The sequence below is a fragment of the Plectropomus leopardus genome, chromosome 15, assembly GCF_026936395.1.
Source record: "Plectropomus leopardus strain MGB_pleo_1.0 chromosome 15, ASM2693639v1, whole genome shotgun sequence".
In the NCBI taxonomy this organism is placed as follows: Eukaryota; Metazoa; Chordata; class Actinopteri; order Perciformes; family Serranidae; genus Plectropomus; species Plectropomus leopardus.
Genome location: NC_142190.1, coordinates 28,927,149 through 28,944,634, shown reverse-complemented (window position 1 = coordinate 28,944,634; position 17,486 = coordinate 28,927,149). Strand labels below are relative to the sequence as shown.

The 17,486-nt window shown below is 38.9% G+C and overlaps 1 protein-coding gene across 1 annotated transcript in view; it reads left to right on the top strand.

The window, feature by feature from the left end:
• Positions 1-17,486, top strand: part of pcdh1a (protocadherin 1a) — a 119,181-nt gene that overhangs the window by 76,088 nt on the left and 25,607 nt on the right. The window contains exon 4 of the mRNA XM_088088731.1: positions 14,202-14,421. Coding sequence (XP_087944857.1) covers positions 14,202-14,421 — 220 coding nt within the window. The remainder of the gene's footprint in view (positions 1-14,201; positions 14,422-17,486) is intronic.

Sequence of the window (17,486 nt, the reverse complement as noted above, 5' to 3'; positions counted from 1 at the left end):
GCGAAGGGAACACTTTGCTTCACTCAAGTACCCATCTTTCACAATAACCACATTTTTCAAGAAGAGGAGCGCAGTGAGAGGGAGATTACTTTTTTGGACTTTGATTTGTTTTTGACATTGTGTGTCGGGGAGCATTTTACACCCTCATCAAGCGCTAAATGAGTAATTTAGTTCAAACCAGGTCAGCGATGGTGGGAGGTTTATATGTGGTGGCTGTGGCAGTGGGACAGGATCACTGGCGGATGATGCCCCGCAGCTGACAGCAGCGAACCGACCAGAATCAGTTTCATACACTGACTTGAAATGTGTTCTATAGCGCGAGGTGTTCTTGTAATGGAAAAAAAAGACATCCATAGCTCATTGTGGGACAGAGGGGCTGACGGAGAGCTTTTTGTCGAGGGGTGATGCATTCACACCAGCACTCCCACATCCTGTCATATGGAATGGCGCGAACAGTCAGATTTGTCATTAGATGTGGCAGCTATATTCACACATGGTGGGTCTTGCTGCAGTAATACTTGGTTTTACTGTGACAACATTATGGTATTTCAAGGCCAATGCTCCCATTGAAATGAAATCCTCTGTGTAGAAAAAAAAGAAAAAGTCCAGAATAGGCGGCGGCACAGACAGTGAAGAATGCGAATTCAGTCTTGCCTATCAAGACCATTAAGGTCTATGTGATTGTTTTTTAATGCATTCACTTCAGCCCTTTTTTTCTCTCCATTTACAGTAGACGAACAAAGGGACTTCTGGTCTTTATCCACCCCCACCCCCCACCCCCACCCCTCCCTGTCTGATCACTTCATCCTCCACCCAAACCCATGCTGACTCCTCTGCGCTCTTTCCCCCTCCCCGCCTCTCGCTTATGTTCCTCCCTCCCCCTCTCCAGCGTGTCCCCTAGTTTTCTGGTAGCTGTGTCTCTTTGATAATCCAAGACTCTTTGAAGACTCCAATTCCACGCTGCTTGCCTTGGAGCTATTGCACCTACAAAAACAACTGTGTGTGTGGGTGTGTGTGTGTGTGTGTGTGTGTGTGTGTATGTGTGTGTGTGTATGCGTGCGTGCGTGCGTGTGTGCGTGTGTGCGTGCATGCCTGTAGAGAACGAGGGAGAGAGGAGAGAGGGAGCAGTAGATGGGATGAGAATGGAGGACATAATGGTGGAATGGAAAATAAAAACAGTTCCATATGCATTTCCTTCTGCAACTGCTTCAGTCTTTATGGTTTTATGCTTGCTGCATACACTGAGAGGTGCACTTCTTCATTGTCATATTTGTTGGTGCAGCTCATTTTTTCTCTGCCTTCAGAGGCAGCAGCTCATTGATTCCTGCATACACGCCCAAAATGCCAGAGCCAGGATGTACTCACAAACATTGTAACTAAATGGAAATTCTGGTCCGACGCTTGGGGAACTCTCTCAGGGTATCAAAGAGTTTGCATACGCATTTTCTACTAAATACTACAAGTAGAATAACAAAATGATATTTATACTATGGGTTTACTACAACTTTAACTCTTTAACAGGCATTGTAACCGCACAGTTGACGTTTTTTGCGATGAAATCGTTTCATTAAAAACTTGATTAAACTAAGTTAAACTAAATTAACTTTTTTTCCCTACTATAAAATTTAAACAGAATTTGTTACCAGATTCAATTTTGTTTGTCATTATTGTTAGTAGTTTATTTTTTATATTTATTTTTGTTTCTTTGTTTTTGTTTTATTAAGTTACTTTTATTTTCAGATTTTCATTATGACACTGATATTTTTTTGACATACATTTTTTACTGGATTCATTTTTTTTTGCATCTATTTTTTTATTTACTTTTTAATGTTTATTATATGAAATAACTTTAATTTTTAAATGTCTATTATATAACATTGGCTTTTGCACTTTTAACGATGAATTATACTAAGAATCTTTAAGAATTTATTGATAGATGTATTTTGTTAACATAATCTATAATGTATAATTTTTCGCATTTTTTTTTTTTTAGTTTGACTGTCAAATGGTTTTAAACATTAGTTCACAAAAAACAGCTGTTGTATCTTTTAAAAAAATGTTTTTCTCTGCTTCTGTCAGATGCTGCGGGGCAGCAATTAAAGAAAATTAGTTGGCTATACTTAAAATGCCACAGTGATCAAACTTAATCATTACTAAAACATTTTCCTCCCATCCACATACCTTCCACTTTGTACTGCCGTCTCCTCTTACCTTTCAGCAAGTCTGGCTGCTCCCCGCGACTCAGTCTCTATTTCTCCATTGTTTCAGTCTCAATCTTTAGTCCCTCTTCTTCCATCTTAGTCTCTAGCCCTACCTTTTTGTCTCTGTCATTCTGCCTCTCTCTGGCAGAGGAGCTTGCCATTGGGATTTAGACGAAATTGAATTGAATTATGAAGGAATTTCTCTGCAGTACGATTGGCATCATTTCCTCCACACAACAGAACATCATTCTCATATCTCTCAATGTGGGGGAATGAAAATAGGCCGTGCACCATTCTTTCTCTCATCCTTTTAAATTGAATTTTTCATATCACAGGGGCACTGAGACATCAGCCGTTTCCTTTAACATGGGCAGAAAACCCATTTCATAATATCTGAGAGACACATAGCTGTGATTCAATAGGAAAAGTCTGCCTTCCAGCTCCGGTACACATACGATATACCTCAACTCAGGTTTGATAAACAGGGCCACATAGGTTTCCTGCTGCTTGAAAAGTTGAGGGTATTTCAGTTGAGGATGTTATAGTTGTTTGGCTTCACAGCCTGTTAAAAGCACTCTTTTGTGAAGTTGAAGGAATGCTTCACCCAAAAACAGACCATTTGTACCTCAATAAGCCTCCTCATCCCGTGTTTCACTGAATTGGTGAGGCAAATTTTTGTTTTTCAAATGCCTCCATGCTAAACGAGGAATCCCTAAACTGAGGAAATTGGTAAATAGGGGTTAAAGTGTGCTATGTTTGACAACAGCAAAACTGTTTCAAAAAGGTTAAGATCTTGCACAATTCATGCAGTATAACCCAAGTCTCATTCACCCAGTCATATGCTCAGTGCTTCCCAAACGCATGCATTTTTGCTAAAACCTTAGGGTTCAAACAAACAGTGTTCAAAAACCTGGAACAGTCATGGAATTTCACATTTTTCAGGCCTGGAAAAGTCATTGAATTATTAAAAATAAGGGAAAGTTTTGGCAAACAAATAGAATTTAGTTGTGTATAATGACATTTTTGCACTACTCTTCCATGGATAACCTTTCACTTAATGTACCATAACGATATATTCATTTTCTGTAGTTGTCAACATAACGTAACTCTAATATGCACTGATGTGTGACAGCAGTTTGTTTGTCATCACATGTGTTTTGACATTTTCTTCTGGGTTCTTTTCTCCCTTTCTGTTATGAAGCTGAAAGTATCTTTGATTTGAATTTGAATCTGAAAAGTTTGACTTGACAGGGGCAAGAAAACATAAATAATTTCTCTAGGTCACTGAAAAGTCATGGAAAAGTTTGGAAAGTTTGTTCATAAAATGTGTGGGGAGTTCTGCATTTCAGTGAAAGTTTCAGAAGTTTCAGTGAGCAGGATTTAGGAGGATATATTGGCAGAAATTGAAATAATATAGATAGCTAAAATTGTATTAGTGTATAATCACCTGAAACTAATAATTGTTGTGTTTTTGTGACCTTGAATTGAGCTGTTTATATCTAATTATGAGTTGGTCTTCTTCCATAGAATTCGCCATTTTATTTCTAAAGTAGCCCAGAACAGACAAACTAAACACCAGCTCTAGATAGGGCCATTCATGTTTTAGCGTCGGTCACCGTAGTTCTCTTGAATGCTGATGTTTCAGCTGAAGCCTCACTGCTAGATGCCACTAAATCCTACACACTGAACCTTTCATTATTAGGTTTTAACGAAAATGCATGTTTTTAAGCAAACACGTTTATTTTTGCATATAACTGATCATGTTGTGGGTGAAACACTCCTTGAATGAAATGCAGTTTGTGCTCACAACCTTACAGCTCCCTCTCTCTCCATCTGTCTCTGTGTGAGACATAGACAGCCTTTAACTCCTGAGGCCTCCCATTTCACCAGTTTCAGAAAAGAATCCTAACTGAATCTTAACTGTCTTTGCAGAAGCAGCTTTTTACAATAACAAACTGCACCCGAGTTGCCAAACAACATAGCTATGATTATGTTTAGTCGGTTATTATCCTCATTAATGTGTCTTCTTCAAAGGTGTAAAACTCCTGTGCTTGTTGTTCTTTGCTCCTCCAAATGAAATTCTGAATATTCAGCATGTTTCGCTGGTCACAGTGACGAGGCTTAAACAACACCTTTGTGTAATGAAACTTTGAATAAACACATTTTGCAACTAACTAACTGTGACAAATACATCATTACCCATCGGACATGAAAAGTAACAAGATATTTTATTTAAATACAGCGTTAGTGTTACTTGAAAAAAAAATAAGATAAAATATAGAGAGGCATATTTGGATTACTGCAAATAGCAACACAATATATTTCTCTTACTATTCTACACCAATCTAGCACATGTTGTTATTTGTCACTGGAAGAAAATATCTAACTGGATTGATTAAAAATAATGCAATTATGCAGTATTTGACTTTGATCCAGATGTGTTTTAGCAAGCTGTCAGAGTGACATAAATGGAGATGCAATCAAAGTGTTATCAGCCACTCTGGCTCACAATTCAGAGGTTAATTCCTCAAAGATTAGATGCTTCCCCAAGCTTTAAATCTCTGGTTAGATATTAAAGGATGTACTGTTATTAAAATTCATATCAAATGGGGGTACTTTTGCAGAAGAACCACCGGGGTACAATTCTGCCATGATTGTAATATCATCTTTTGAGTTACATTTATTAAATGTACTTTATTATTATGTTAATATTCTGCTCTATCCTGCTGCCACTGCACTATATGGATTGTAGTCCCACCATATGTAGCAACCATTAAGCCGCCACTTGCTGTGAAATACAGTACGCTGGGGAATCGTTTCTACAAGGTAGTTAAAGACAATGCAGTCGCCAGCTTGATCACCAAATGTTCCTGCACAGATCAGTCAAAACAAAAACGCAAACTTGGATGCGACATTCAAAACAGCGAGTCTAACTCACCTGCGACTCAGCTGGAAGTCTGCTCACGGAAAAGTGGCAGAGACGAAGGAAAAGCTTTCCCATCTGCATAAGCACCAGCAGCCCTGTGCACTGGCAATCAGTGAGGCTTGGCTGGATGACAGGGCACCTGACAGCGGAGTGGTGTCAGGTAGCTCCAGGGCATTCGCAGAGGGGCCGGGAACTCGCTGCTTATGGGAGAGCACAACAGCAGTGGGGTCTGCTGTCCCATCAGGGATCAGTGGTGCAAATCAGCAATGGCAATATTGATGCTCCACAGTCACCAAAATGCTGCTTCGGCACAGCCATTCGCCCCAGGAAACCCTTTTCATTCCTTCATTCAAGCTGCAGGGAAATACATTATTTTTTATATCCAATCCAATCTTTAGGACAGACCATCCAGACTGTTATTTGCAAGTGATTAGATATAGCCATTAACAATAACCCATCTGCGTCGGTTGCTGTGGAAACGACATAGGCGCGAGTACATTCGCAAACTGTTGGTGTTTTTTTTTTTTTTTTTTTTTTTTCTCAATAGACGCAAAACAGCAAGCTGCAGGGCTGGGTGAATAATGGAGATGTATCCTCTCACTCTTCACACCATAGCAATATCTAGTCTCAGCGCAGAAGTCCTCCATCACAGCAGACAACATTAGTGACAGAGGTGGTTGATATATGTTTTTTTGCAGCAGTCGCAGCCGCAGCCAGCTAACAGGGCTGACAGCTTCCCTGGGACGTGACGTCACCGTTATGTGTCAAACAGCAGGTGATGTAAAGGGCAGTTTGGAAGCCAGTTTTTAAAATCAGACGTCAAACCACCCCTGGATGCGGTTGAGATCTGATTAGATACATGAAATATTTATTTTGATTTATCGCAGGCAAAAAATCTGATAAGGGGGCTGCCAGTGTCAACGTCACCTTAAAAGCCTTAAGCTTTGAGCTCGTGATTTAACTCCCACAGATCATCGCTTAACACTATCTGCTGCAGACCGTGTCGCTCCTTATCAGTTTGTGTTATGGCATCCCATTGTTTTAATATCCAACATGCTCTCAGAACTCATGAAGTCTCCCTTCTTCATATTTTTACTATATTTTCTGTTGGGTTTTTTTGCAAATCAATTGGAGGATAACAAAGCACAGTGCTCATGAAGTCAAATGTCTTTTCTTTTTATATTACATCAATAGTTCTGTTAATTAACAATGAGTACGCTCAGCTTACATAACAGCCGCAAATACAAGTACATCAAAAGGCTTTTACCTTTTCTCCTTGCTGTGCCTCAGAGTTACAGAATGTTTATTTCTGTGACAAGGCCTTTTAATCTGACACTTTGTCATCTGAAAAGGCTCCCCTTAGATACACGGCAAAACTCCTTGGCCATTGCATGATGTACAGTCCACGTGAAGCAGGAAATATCAATCACAATCAACACGCTGATTTTAATGCTCAACTTGAAGCCCTGCATTCGGCCCCAAGTGGCAGGTGGGTGGGCTGCCTACCATCATCTAATCCACAATGAAAATAAATTGATTCACACTGGGAATTTTCTTTGAATGCAAATAAGGTACCAGAGTGAATAAGCCATTAAAATAAATGTTCTTTATAAAAAAAGAAAGAACAAAAAAGCACTAGGTGAGGATTCTTCAGACCCTCACAAGGTCCAGGTTAAGCATGGATGTATTAACAGACCTGGATACAGTCTTGTTTATTCCTATGAAAGTTATTCAGAGGTGCGTGAAGTTAAAAAAACGCTCTCTTTCCATGGTATGAAATTACCCAGATCCTCCACATTATTGGGCCGAGTGAAGCTAACTTTGGGTTTAGCCCTCCGCTAATTTGTATGGAGATAAAATGATGATAATGATAATTTAATCTTGCTTCTGTGGACTTTTAAAATGTTATCAGAACAATTGTTCAAATCCTGATAGTGAAATGTAAGGAACAAATCTCCTGTGACTTAATGGCATTACACTATGATGCAATTCCACTTTTGTCCACTATGTAAAATTGGCCTCAGAGCCTGTTGATGTTCTTGGGGGCTTGTGGCTAAGCCCCAGCTATGCTGAAGTCCTAAAACCACCCCTGCATATGCCTGATCTGTGTGGGACTGCTGTGACTGGATGTGCCTCTTGGCAAAGATGAGTGAGGGCAGAGAACGTTAAAAGCTTGGAAACTTTAGCTTGGAAGCAATTTATGTGTGTTCATGCATATGGCATACATTTTGGCAAGATGGTGTGTTTTTGTTTATTCTTGTAATTTCCAGCTCAGCTCCTACAATAAGTCTAAAATACACAAAATTGTTACATTCATACTGTTTAGTGCAAAAAATGCACCATTGAAACCCATTCAAATTACAGTTTTTGATCCCACAGCCATCAAAGCATAAAAACATGCATTGTATTATTTCTGGGTGTCATTCTGGGCTTTTGCCTTAGCTGCACTGTCACAATTAATGTTGCTGCTAATCATTGACATATCCCAGGCTGTGATTATATATATAAAAAAAATCTACTCTGCATGTAGTAATATATTGAAAATAATTCTTGTTTTGTGCGTTTTTTTATTAATCTAAAATGGCATTTAAAGGGTTAAACATCTGAAAATTAATTAATATTTGATATTATCATTAGAACTGATGTTGGTTAAAAATGTAATCAATGACAGAAAAAAAAATATGAATGTATGATATTTTTTAAAGCTTGATTTGGAAAAGCGCATTTTGTGCAGAGCAATATGTGTGTCTGTAATATTAGGGCAAGGCCTTAGCCCTAAGGGTTAAGTTAACTACTCAGGTACTGACACGTGTTTTTAAAGTACTACTATTGTATCGGTGCAAGGTTGCAGACAGAAAATAAGGGTGAGGTTTTCAGTCCGTGTAGGTGTACTGAGCGCTTTTTTTTTTCATGTCCATTATGTTCAAGACAGTAAAGCAACACAATTTCAGCTCTAAGGTGATGGGCTAGCTGGTGTGTGGATAAGTGTAAGATCTATGGTACTGAATAGCTCAAGGCTAACAGGCTGACATACTGCAGCTGCTACTCTCATTTTTATTTCAATTTTTTATGGAGTGGAGGACAGCTGATTTGTTTAAAGGCGAAATTAACACTGAACAACTGATATCACAAACAGTGCACGTGATGCTTTTAATTCATGAATTCCTCAAATTTGCACACAGCTGAAGGAATGAAGACCTTTGTCTCTTTCTCTTCCCGGCTTTTTGGCATATAAGTGTATCAGTGGAATTTTTCTGGCTGTATCCATGTGCAGCTTGAGATTATTCTGAGGCAGTAGGTTGTATATAATATTTCTGGCAGTCTGACAGGAAAAAAAGTGTCTCTAAAGGGCTACAGGAGCTGGAGGTAGGGAGTAGATGATTGCTGTTTATTGCTTCTTTAAAATGTGTCTTGGTCCCCTTGTAAAGACAGGATCCCGCTGTATCTTTCCATCTACGTTGGGATTGTAATATTAGGTGTATAAATGAGGCCATTTTAGCCTAATCTAAATCGGGGTTATGAATTCAGATGTCAGCGTAAATGTCCCCTCTTCCATTCTCAGCCCCATAGCTTCTTCCTCCTACCACAATGCCCAAACAATCCCCCTCTCCCGCCTCCAGTCTCCCAGAATCTAATCCTTCTGCTTGTCCCCTCCAGCCAAAGCGCCGTCCATGTCTGCCTGACCAACTCCCCACTCCTGCTCAGCCTCCCCTTCCATCCTTCCGTCTTGCCGCATCCCCGCAGCCCCCAAGGCCTGGCAAAGGATTTGTGCTCTGACTAAAAGGAGAATCTATTTCCCATCTCTGCAGCCTTAGCTAGTTATCATACCCAGGAAACATGCTGACTCTCTGGAGTGATGCCTTAAGGAGGAGTTTAAGCAAGAATCCATATTTAAACAACTAAATGCCCCCTAACATTGAATAGTCCTGGAGCCTCAGCGACCTCCAATCATTTTTTTTTAGAATGCACCATTGAAATATATCATTCCTGCTCCGGCAACATGAGCCAAAAGCAAGTTTATTGAAGTATTACAGAAACAATGGTGGAATAACTCATTATTGTCTGGTTCAATAGAGGAGTTCTCTGTTGAGACTTCCTGTTAAGTACAGTCTATTTTCACACTCTGTGCTGTTGTATTATCACTGTTAGGAGAAGTTTACCTTCAGGGCTTTCTGCCAGAAAACCCTTTTCTTGGCTATGTTTAAGGGAGAAGATCACTCTTTGGGTTCAAATGAAGAGATTTCCTGAAGGCAGACTTCTCCCATGTGCTGTTTTTTAACAGAATTTGAATGAGATCGATCTCTTTGAGTTACGTTATTTGCCAGAACACAAACAGTGTGTTATTACTAGCTCACTGTGTAAAGATGCACACATTAAAGAGCATGATTAACCCTTTAAAAACCATCATCCTGCTGAGATCGTTGTTTGCCCAATCCCGTTTAAATAGCTCTGAAATAAGAACCATAATACCTGGAGCACTCATTTTTTTTGCAGTAGAAAATTAATTCCCGTCATCATGTTATAAGCTAATATTACTCTACCTTTTGTGCCGAGCAAACATTGTATTTTGCTGGAATTTGATCATAATTTCCCTGACAATTTTCCCATAATGGCTGCAGATCTTGGTTGGAAATTACTGAATATTTTCATCTAAAATGAGAACCATAAAAGTTAGAACACTTATTCTTCTTGCAGCAGAAAGCTAAGGCTTATGTCTTCCCCTGCCATCTTGATTTTACCTTTTTTTACAGAAAAAGTTCATAAAGGCACACAAATCCAGAAGACTGGACAAGAGATAATACAGGAGAAGAAAAAAAAAACAAAAAAACAAATTCTGCACACTAGATTATGCTCCCATAAATATTTAATACAATTACTATCACCTCGGTGGTAATTGTATTAAATATTTATCAGGGCATAATCTAGTGTGCGGACTTTGTTTTTTCTTACCTTATATTACCCTGCCTTACATGTGCTGCAAACATAGTATTTGGCTGGATTTGGGATTTTGTAATTTCCCCCATGATTTTTTCCTGTAATGGCCATGATAGATCATTCTTTGCATTATACTATATCTTTATCTGTATTTATATCTATATTTAAATCTACATCTACATCTCTATCTATATCCATATCTATATCATCAGACTGTACACTCATTTCGCTACATAACATTAGTGATTAGTGTAAAATCACACAAGAACATTTTTAGCAATAGCATGAATGAACTATGAATCCATCACAACATGGCTACTAAGTAAAAAAGTAAATAATGTACATACTTTAAATGTCTTACACAATGTTAGGAATATTTTGTTTCTTTATTTAGAATGTTTTTTATCACTATGTTTTTTATTTTGTAAAAAAGAAATTTAAAAACACCTTTTTTATCATGCAATTTGAATACTTCTTTCAGTTATTATGGTTTATTGATTTATGTAATCTCTTAGCTAAGGCTGTACAGATTTTAGATATATGAGGCACTTGAAGATACTCCAAGAAATTAAAAAAAAAAAAAAAAAAAGCAGAAATACTCGGACTACACGATTATATCGGCACATCATTGATATTAGCAGGTAACAGCTTTAAAATAAAATGTTGCATCGGCCCAAAATTAATATTTCAGCTTACATGACAGGCCATTAAGATGACGCTTCATTTGTGTGACTTTAATTACTTGATATAGGTGAAATTTGCCCTGCTTTTGGCCATTGAAAGGGCCGTCTCATGGAGAGCATCGTCCAAAGTTAAATAAATTTTGCAGTTTAGTTTTCAATTTGTTACATAAGAGCAAATATGGAATGTTTTCCATGTAACCTAGGTTTAACTAGTTTTATTGTTCTGCCCATTGAATTTGTACATATATTTAACATAACATTATATTTTATCTCTGAATCTGCCACCAGTGGGCCATCAGGATAAGAGATGGCAAAATATGTTAAATCCACTTCAGGGGAGACTTGATGTTTTCTGGAATTAGGAGGAAAAACGTGAATGTATTTGCATCGGGAATTGGCCTAAATGAGTTGGAAAATATTGGCGTATCAGATATCAACAAAAATCCAGTATCCCTAAAAAGTACCAATGTAGGCACTGGTGAACTATTTTCAGAGTTCAAAGCACTGATAGAAAGATAAGAAATGTCATATTTTTATTCATCAAAACAACTCATTGCCCTCTTTTTCTTAGTTGTGCACAAAGCATGGAAATCCCAAACAAAGACACAACAAGCTGTTATTTCGTTGTGTTTCGACACATTTAGTTTAAATGTAACAAATAACAGAAACACCCAAGACATCTTTACCGATGTATACTATGCATGATTTATAGATGCAGGGATGTAGTGGTACTGCAGGGAGAGAGAGAAAAAAACTGATGCAGCCCAGAACTCATATAATCATTATATAGATGAAAGACGAAGAGATGCATCTGTGAAGTGAGGAAAATGTGACTGGTTGAGATGATGGGGAGATGAACAGGTTCTGCTGGAAGCATTTTTGAAGCCTGCTAACGGTATTAAGAACGCAGCGCTGATAGCACTTACCTAAGCTCTAAAAGCATTTCTCAATATGTGGTGTGTATGTACTAAAAGGCTGATGGTTCCAATGATTTCTAGCATGGATTTGTTTGCCAGAAAAGTGGTTGAATGGTAGAAAGCACAGACCCGTGGTATTGATCTGGGCTGACTCGTGCAGCAGCGGCAGGCCTGTTCTGCTGTATCAGTGCTTTCCCTGACTTTTACGAGAGGCGCTCATGTGTGGGGTGGGTGGGGGGTGGGGTGGGGTGGGGTGGTGTATTGCGTGTGCACCGTAAGGAGTTATCTTTCTGTTGTGGATCGGTGGTAAGTAGCCATTAGTAAACTGATCTTTGCAAGAGGAAATTTAATGGTCTCCTAACTGTATTTACAAGCCATTGGATTTGATAAAGGGTGTGATGTTGAATGATTTATTATATAGCACTCTGCTCCTCCTCAAGCTATCAAATTCAGGATTGCATCAGTATTTTCATTCATTCATTTATTTACTCTTTCATCGTCAATATCTTATTAGCAATGAAAGAGGATCTAATGATATATTCCAATGCTTGAAAAGTGGTGACTGTCACAGACTGTATTTTCAAAGCTCTGTTTAGTTCTTTGTGTTAGCCTTATTTAGATCTTCTTGGGGTTCCTTTTTAGTTAAACTGCTGAAATATTGTCTGGCTTTCCACTCAGTTAAACATCAAAAGCCGTGGAAAAGGAAAATATTAAAATATGGAGATAGGAAGTAGCTCACTGGGGCTACTGATTAGTGTACCAATCATTGCCATCAGAATTAATTTGGCAGTGGAAGATTCAAGAAAATGTAACTTTTGTTTGATTAATAATGATAACAGCAATAATAATACTTTTTCTCAATCTCTGTGACACCCGTAAACCTTTTATTATATAATATTTGCTTTTACGTCCTCACAGTTGTATAAACATTGGGCCTCATGCAGCAACATTATCTGAAATGTATCTTATATTTGGTAAGAGAAAATACAAGAGAAGGTTTTGTGCTGTGTGCAAAGACTCTGGCACATGCCCAAGGCTGGAGAGATGGCACCAAAAAAGGCTGTAAGAAGAACTTCTACAGTAGTGAAACTGATGTAGGCCTACTGTTTAAAAAAAAACAACTTTGGTCAAAATGTCAAACTCGGCAACGCTGATCAAATGTGAATCAAGACTGGAAAACATATTTTAGTGTGCTTTTTAGCTGTAATTAACAAGCAAGTTTGCTCAGGCTGGTGGTGCTTGAATTCTCTAACATGGCAGCCAACATTTCTTATTTTACAAATAAACAGTACACTAATACATCTTTCTGAAAACATTTGATTCAAGAAATAGGCAATGCAGTAACAGGATCTTGATTTATATTTGATCAGTGCAACCTAGTTTGACCGCAGTTAGGGAGCAGTTATTGACATTTTTTCCCCCACGGTTTATCTGCCTCATGTACTACTGTCAGGTGATAGTGGCATTTTCAGCAAATATGCCAAAAACAATTCTATAATTTATCCACTACAGCTTTCAAAAAATGAACTTGGAAGCGTAGACAAATTAATCAAAACAGATTATTGAGCGGTACATACCCTGATATTTTTACACACATAGCAGTTGGGTCACAAACGTTCTCATTTTGCAGCTAAACAGTACACTAAAATTTCTTTCTGAAAACATTTCTGTTGAGAAATTTGTTTTTTAAACAAATTACCTGTTTCATGTACTAGTGTCAGTATATTGTTTCAGCAAACATGACAAAATAATATATAAAGGTACAGCTACAGCTTAAAAAAAAGTATCTGGTAGTTATTTAAGCACAGGTTCTTGAGCAGTTTATCCTCTCATGCATTCATATATGATAAAATTTCTGCTCCAGTCAGTGAGCGGGGCTTCATATTGGCTTGGCTGTTTTCAACATGTGGATAAAGTAACAGTTTTAGCAAATATGACAAAAAAACAATTACAAACGTTATCAACTATGGCTGTAAAAAAATATTTGATAGGCTCCAAACACAGATTCTTAAGCATTGCATGTGCTCATTCATAATTCACAGCAAACACATAGATTTCAAATATTCTTTACATATACAGGACAGCGTCATACTGCATATTTAAACAGATGCCCCAAATTTAGATATTAAAATTTTGTTGTATATTATGCAATGTTGCAGTAGTGTATTTAATTTTTGTCTCAATTTGTTCAATTCCCGCCACTGTTAATTTGCACAACCTCATTCCAGTAGTCTGCAACCTCACTCTGTTCATATATCTCTACCCTATATAATCTGCCGAATAATAACAGTGCAAAAGACTGTTTAATATTTCAAAGTCTTTAATATTTAATACTATTTTCTGACTTCTGAAGAGTGAACTTTAATAGGCCAGCACATTTTTCGGGGGTAGCCTTAAATGGTCGAGGGCTGAGCTGTAACTGTTACCACAGGACCTCCTGGATGTCTCCTTGGAACCATCAAGCAAAATGAAAAATGTAGTTTGAAAAGCGCTTCCCTTGTATTGAAGATTTTCGTTTGTTGTCTCTCTTGTTTTTCAGCATCCCCATCGGCGAGTGACCTTCTCCACCACCAACCCCGTGCAGGACCTGCAGGACGCCTCTCAGCACAGCTACTATGACAGCGGCTTGGAGGAATCGGAGACTCCCAGCAGTAAGTCATCGTCTGGTCCTCGCATCGGACCCCTGACCCTGCCTGAGGACCACTATGAGAGAACCACTCCAGATGGCAGCATTGGAGAGACCGAGCACCCTGAAAACGGTATGCTGACAATCCTCCTGCATTCTGTTGTGTTTGCTATGAATATGTATTTAAATGTAAATGACTCTAATAGGCTCTTTTCTGTGTGTGTGTGTGTGTGTGTGTGTGTGTGTGTGTGTGTGTGTGTGTGTGTGGTGTTGTTTGGCGATGGAGACATTTGTGGGAGATTTGTTTGTGCTTTGTGGCCGTTTTCGAGTGGAAATGTTGTGACGTCGCTGTGTTTGTCGGTAAGAAATGTTATTGGTTTTTAAGCAGATCCGTGTAGGCGTGGGTGTATGCACATATGCGTGTGTGTGTGTGTGTTTGGGGGATCAGGGCTGGAGTTAGCAGTGTCTCCATCCTCCTCATCAGCAGGTCCTCTGTCAGACATCCTTAATGACCCTCTCTCACAAGTGTGCTAATTAAAAAGCCCAACTAATGGAGCATTCGCCCTCTAAATAAATCTGAACCATGACATCTGTGCAGAAAACACTGTGTTTACTCCAGGCATTTCTTTGCCGCTAGCTGGACCCCAGTTGCACTGCAGCTTAGGTGTGCAGGAGCAATAATTTCTCGGTATGCTCATCAATCCACAGGCTGAGCAGTGATGGTCTCAGCATAGGTCCATATTAAATAAAAAATACAGCCAAAGCTGCTATTCTGTGGACGGTGTATCATAATAATAATTTTGCCGCCTTAAGATGCCAAACATAATCCATTACCTGTCTTGTAACACACTATGATAAGTGATTCCCATGGTGCATTTGCAGTCATTATAGTATTTTGCATTGCACCGCTCCCTGGATTAGACATTTTTACATGGTGATAGTCCGCTGCTCACTGAGAACGTCTCACCCTCTTACTTATATTTGTATATCATTAGTGCATTGCATTATCTCAAGAGCATGTGCACTTTTGCTTTTTGTTCATATGGATGCTTTTACTGCCCTGACAATGTGGGGAGGCAAGGACTTGATAGAGCTGTTGATGAGCACCGACAGACACTTTGTCACAGTGTCAGTGAACAGACACAAATGCACCTTTTGTCAATGGGGCTGCACATCCTTAGTGCAGAGAGATTTTTTTTTTAAGCGAAGAAAAGAAACTATTTCAATCTCAGGCGCTCTCACTTGCAAAACGTCGCAGGATCAAAGGCTAAAATGTGTCACCGTGACGCCAGAACAGCAGATAACAAAGTTCTATTATTAGTATAGTGGCTTGCATTGCCTCTTTACTAGACACTTGTGTTGGATCTCATTAGCTAGCTTATTCATCTGTATTGCAAATGTTGTTTATTTATTTTTGTCAATTAGTGACACCATTATTCCAGGACAGGAGAGGGTGTGCAGGAGAGGATGAGTCCTGCCAATACGGCAGTTCCCTCTGGCTCTGCAGAGGTCAGAGATTGCTTAACATCCCGTTTAATAGATAGATTTAGTCAGCCTATATACAACAGGGTGTTTACAGCCCCGGAGCCAACAGTTGACTATTTCTATTTGCTCTTCACACTTTAGGACGTGTAATATATGCTCTTTCTTTTTCTTTTTTTGTCTATTGTTGTAGCTGATTATTGTATTTCTCCCATCCACAGCAAACAGGTTTTGTCAGACAGGGCGCGCTTTGTTGTCAGCAGCAGGAGAGCAAGATTGTGAGTGGAGATGGAGCAGTTAAAGAATGAAAAGATGGCACAAGATGGGGGAGATGTTAGATTGTGACAGGGAGCGGGGACTAAGAGTCTCTGACAAGGAAGCAAAGCCCATAGGATGAGCACATAGGACAGGGAGATGCAAGCATGAACCGCTAACCAAGGATAGACCTAATTAAAATGTGATTCCCACTTGAGGGAGATAACAAAGGGCCCACATAAAATGAAGGATTAGACAGAAAAATCAAAGGAGACAGAGGAATTCCTCCCCAGCTTCACCTGAATAGTGACGTGAAAAGTCTTTTTTAAAGCATCTGAGTGACAGAGTGACAGGTTGTACTGGTGCAGAGCTTTATTCATTGCAGTAGAGATGACTGACAGGCAAAAAATGGGGAGGTGAGCATGATGTGTCACTCCATTTAAGTTGGATAAAACGCAATATATGAACCCCAGACTGTCAGCCTTTGCATCACCGGGCCCTGGAAATATCGACATGGATGTGTGTTTTGTTGTACAAGTTGAACTCTGACAGTGGTGAATCTACATTGTGAGAGAGTGTCAGCGGTCTGCAGTGGAGAATGATGAATTTGAGATCCATTTTAGAAAATTATGGTGTCAGTTAAACCTTTATTGTGTTTGATTGGGATTAGCCTGAGCTTTGTGGACATTTCATTGTGATTGCATCCCAGTCAATGCAATTTATTTATTTAAGACATATTAATATCAAGGAAATTAAAAAATTATAAGCGATGATAAATTATTTTCATTAGCTTATTTTTATTATTTGTTAAATTTTGTGTTGTTGGCATATATTGTGTGTGTATATATATATATATATATGTGTGTGTGTGTGACTGAGTCACCCTTGGAACCAGCCTCTTGTGGCCATGAGAGGAACTGCAGTTTTTGGCACTCAAGACGTGACTTCTTTTTTTTTAAGCCCATTGGGTTGCTGTTTGGTTGCCAATTATGTTTGCTTCCTTTTTGAAATTCTTGCAAACTGAAGTGACATGACCTTGCTTTATTGGACTGGGTGGCTGAGACAAAGGAGAGCGGTCTGTAACAGTCTCTGGTTTACTGAAGTAGACATCACTATATCCCTCATGGTTCTTAGCTTTGGAATTAAGAGCAGATTCAAATTACAGTAATAAAATTCCTGATATATGACATGTAAGCCGCCTGATCTGCAGCAATTAATTTCTGGAGTTCCTTTTTTTTTGCATATGCCTGAGCAGCTGCTCCGCTCTCCCATGTTTTTTTCTAATTCTTGTCTTCAGGCTGTGTTAGAGTGCACTCCATTTCAGTTTCCCCTTGTGTATTTTCCACTCTTATGTTCACGCGTGCAGGGTGCACATCACTGAACTGTTGGTTAATCTCATCAGAAATGTTTATCCATCGCTTGTGTGTGCACCTGCATGCATGTATTTGTTTGCATTGAGGG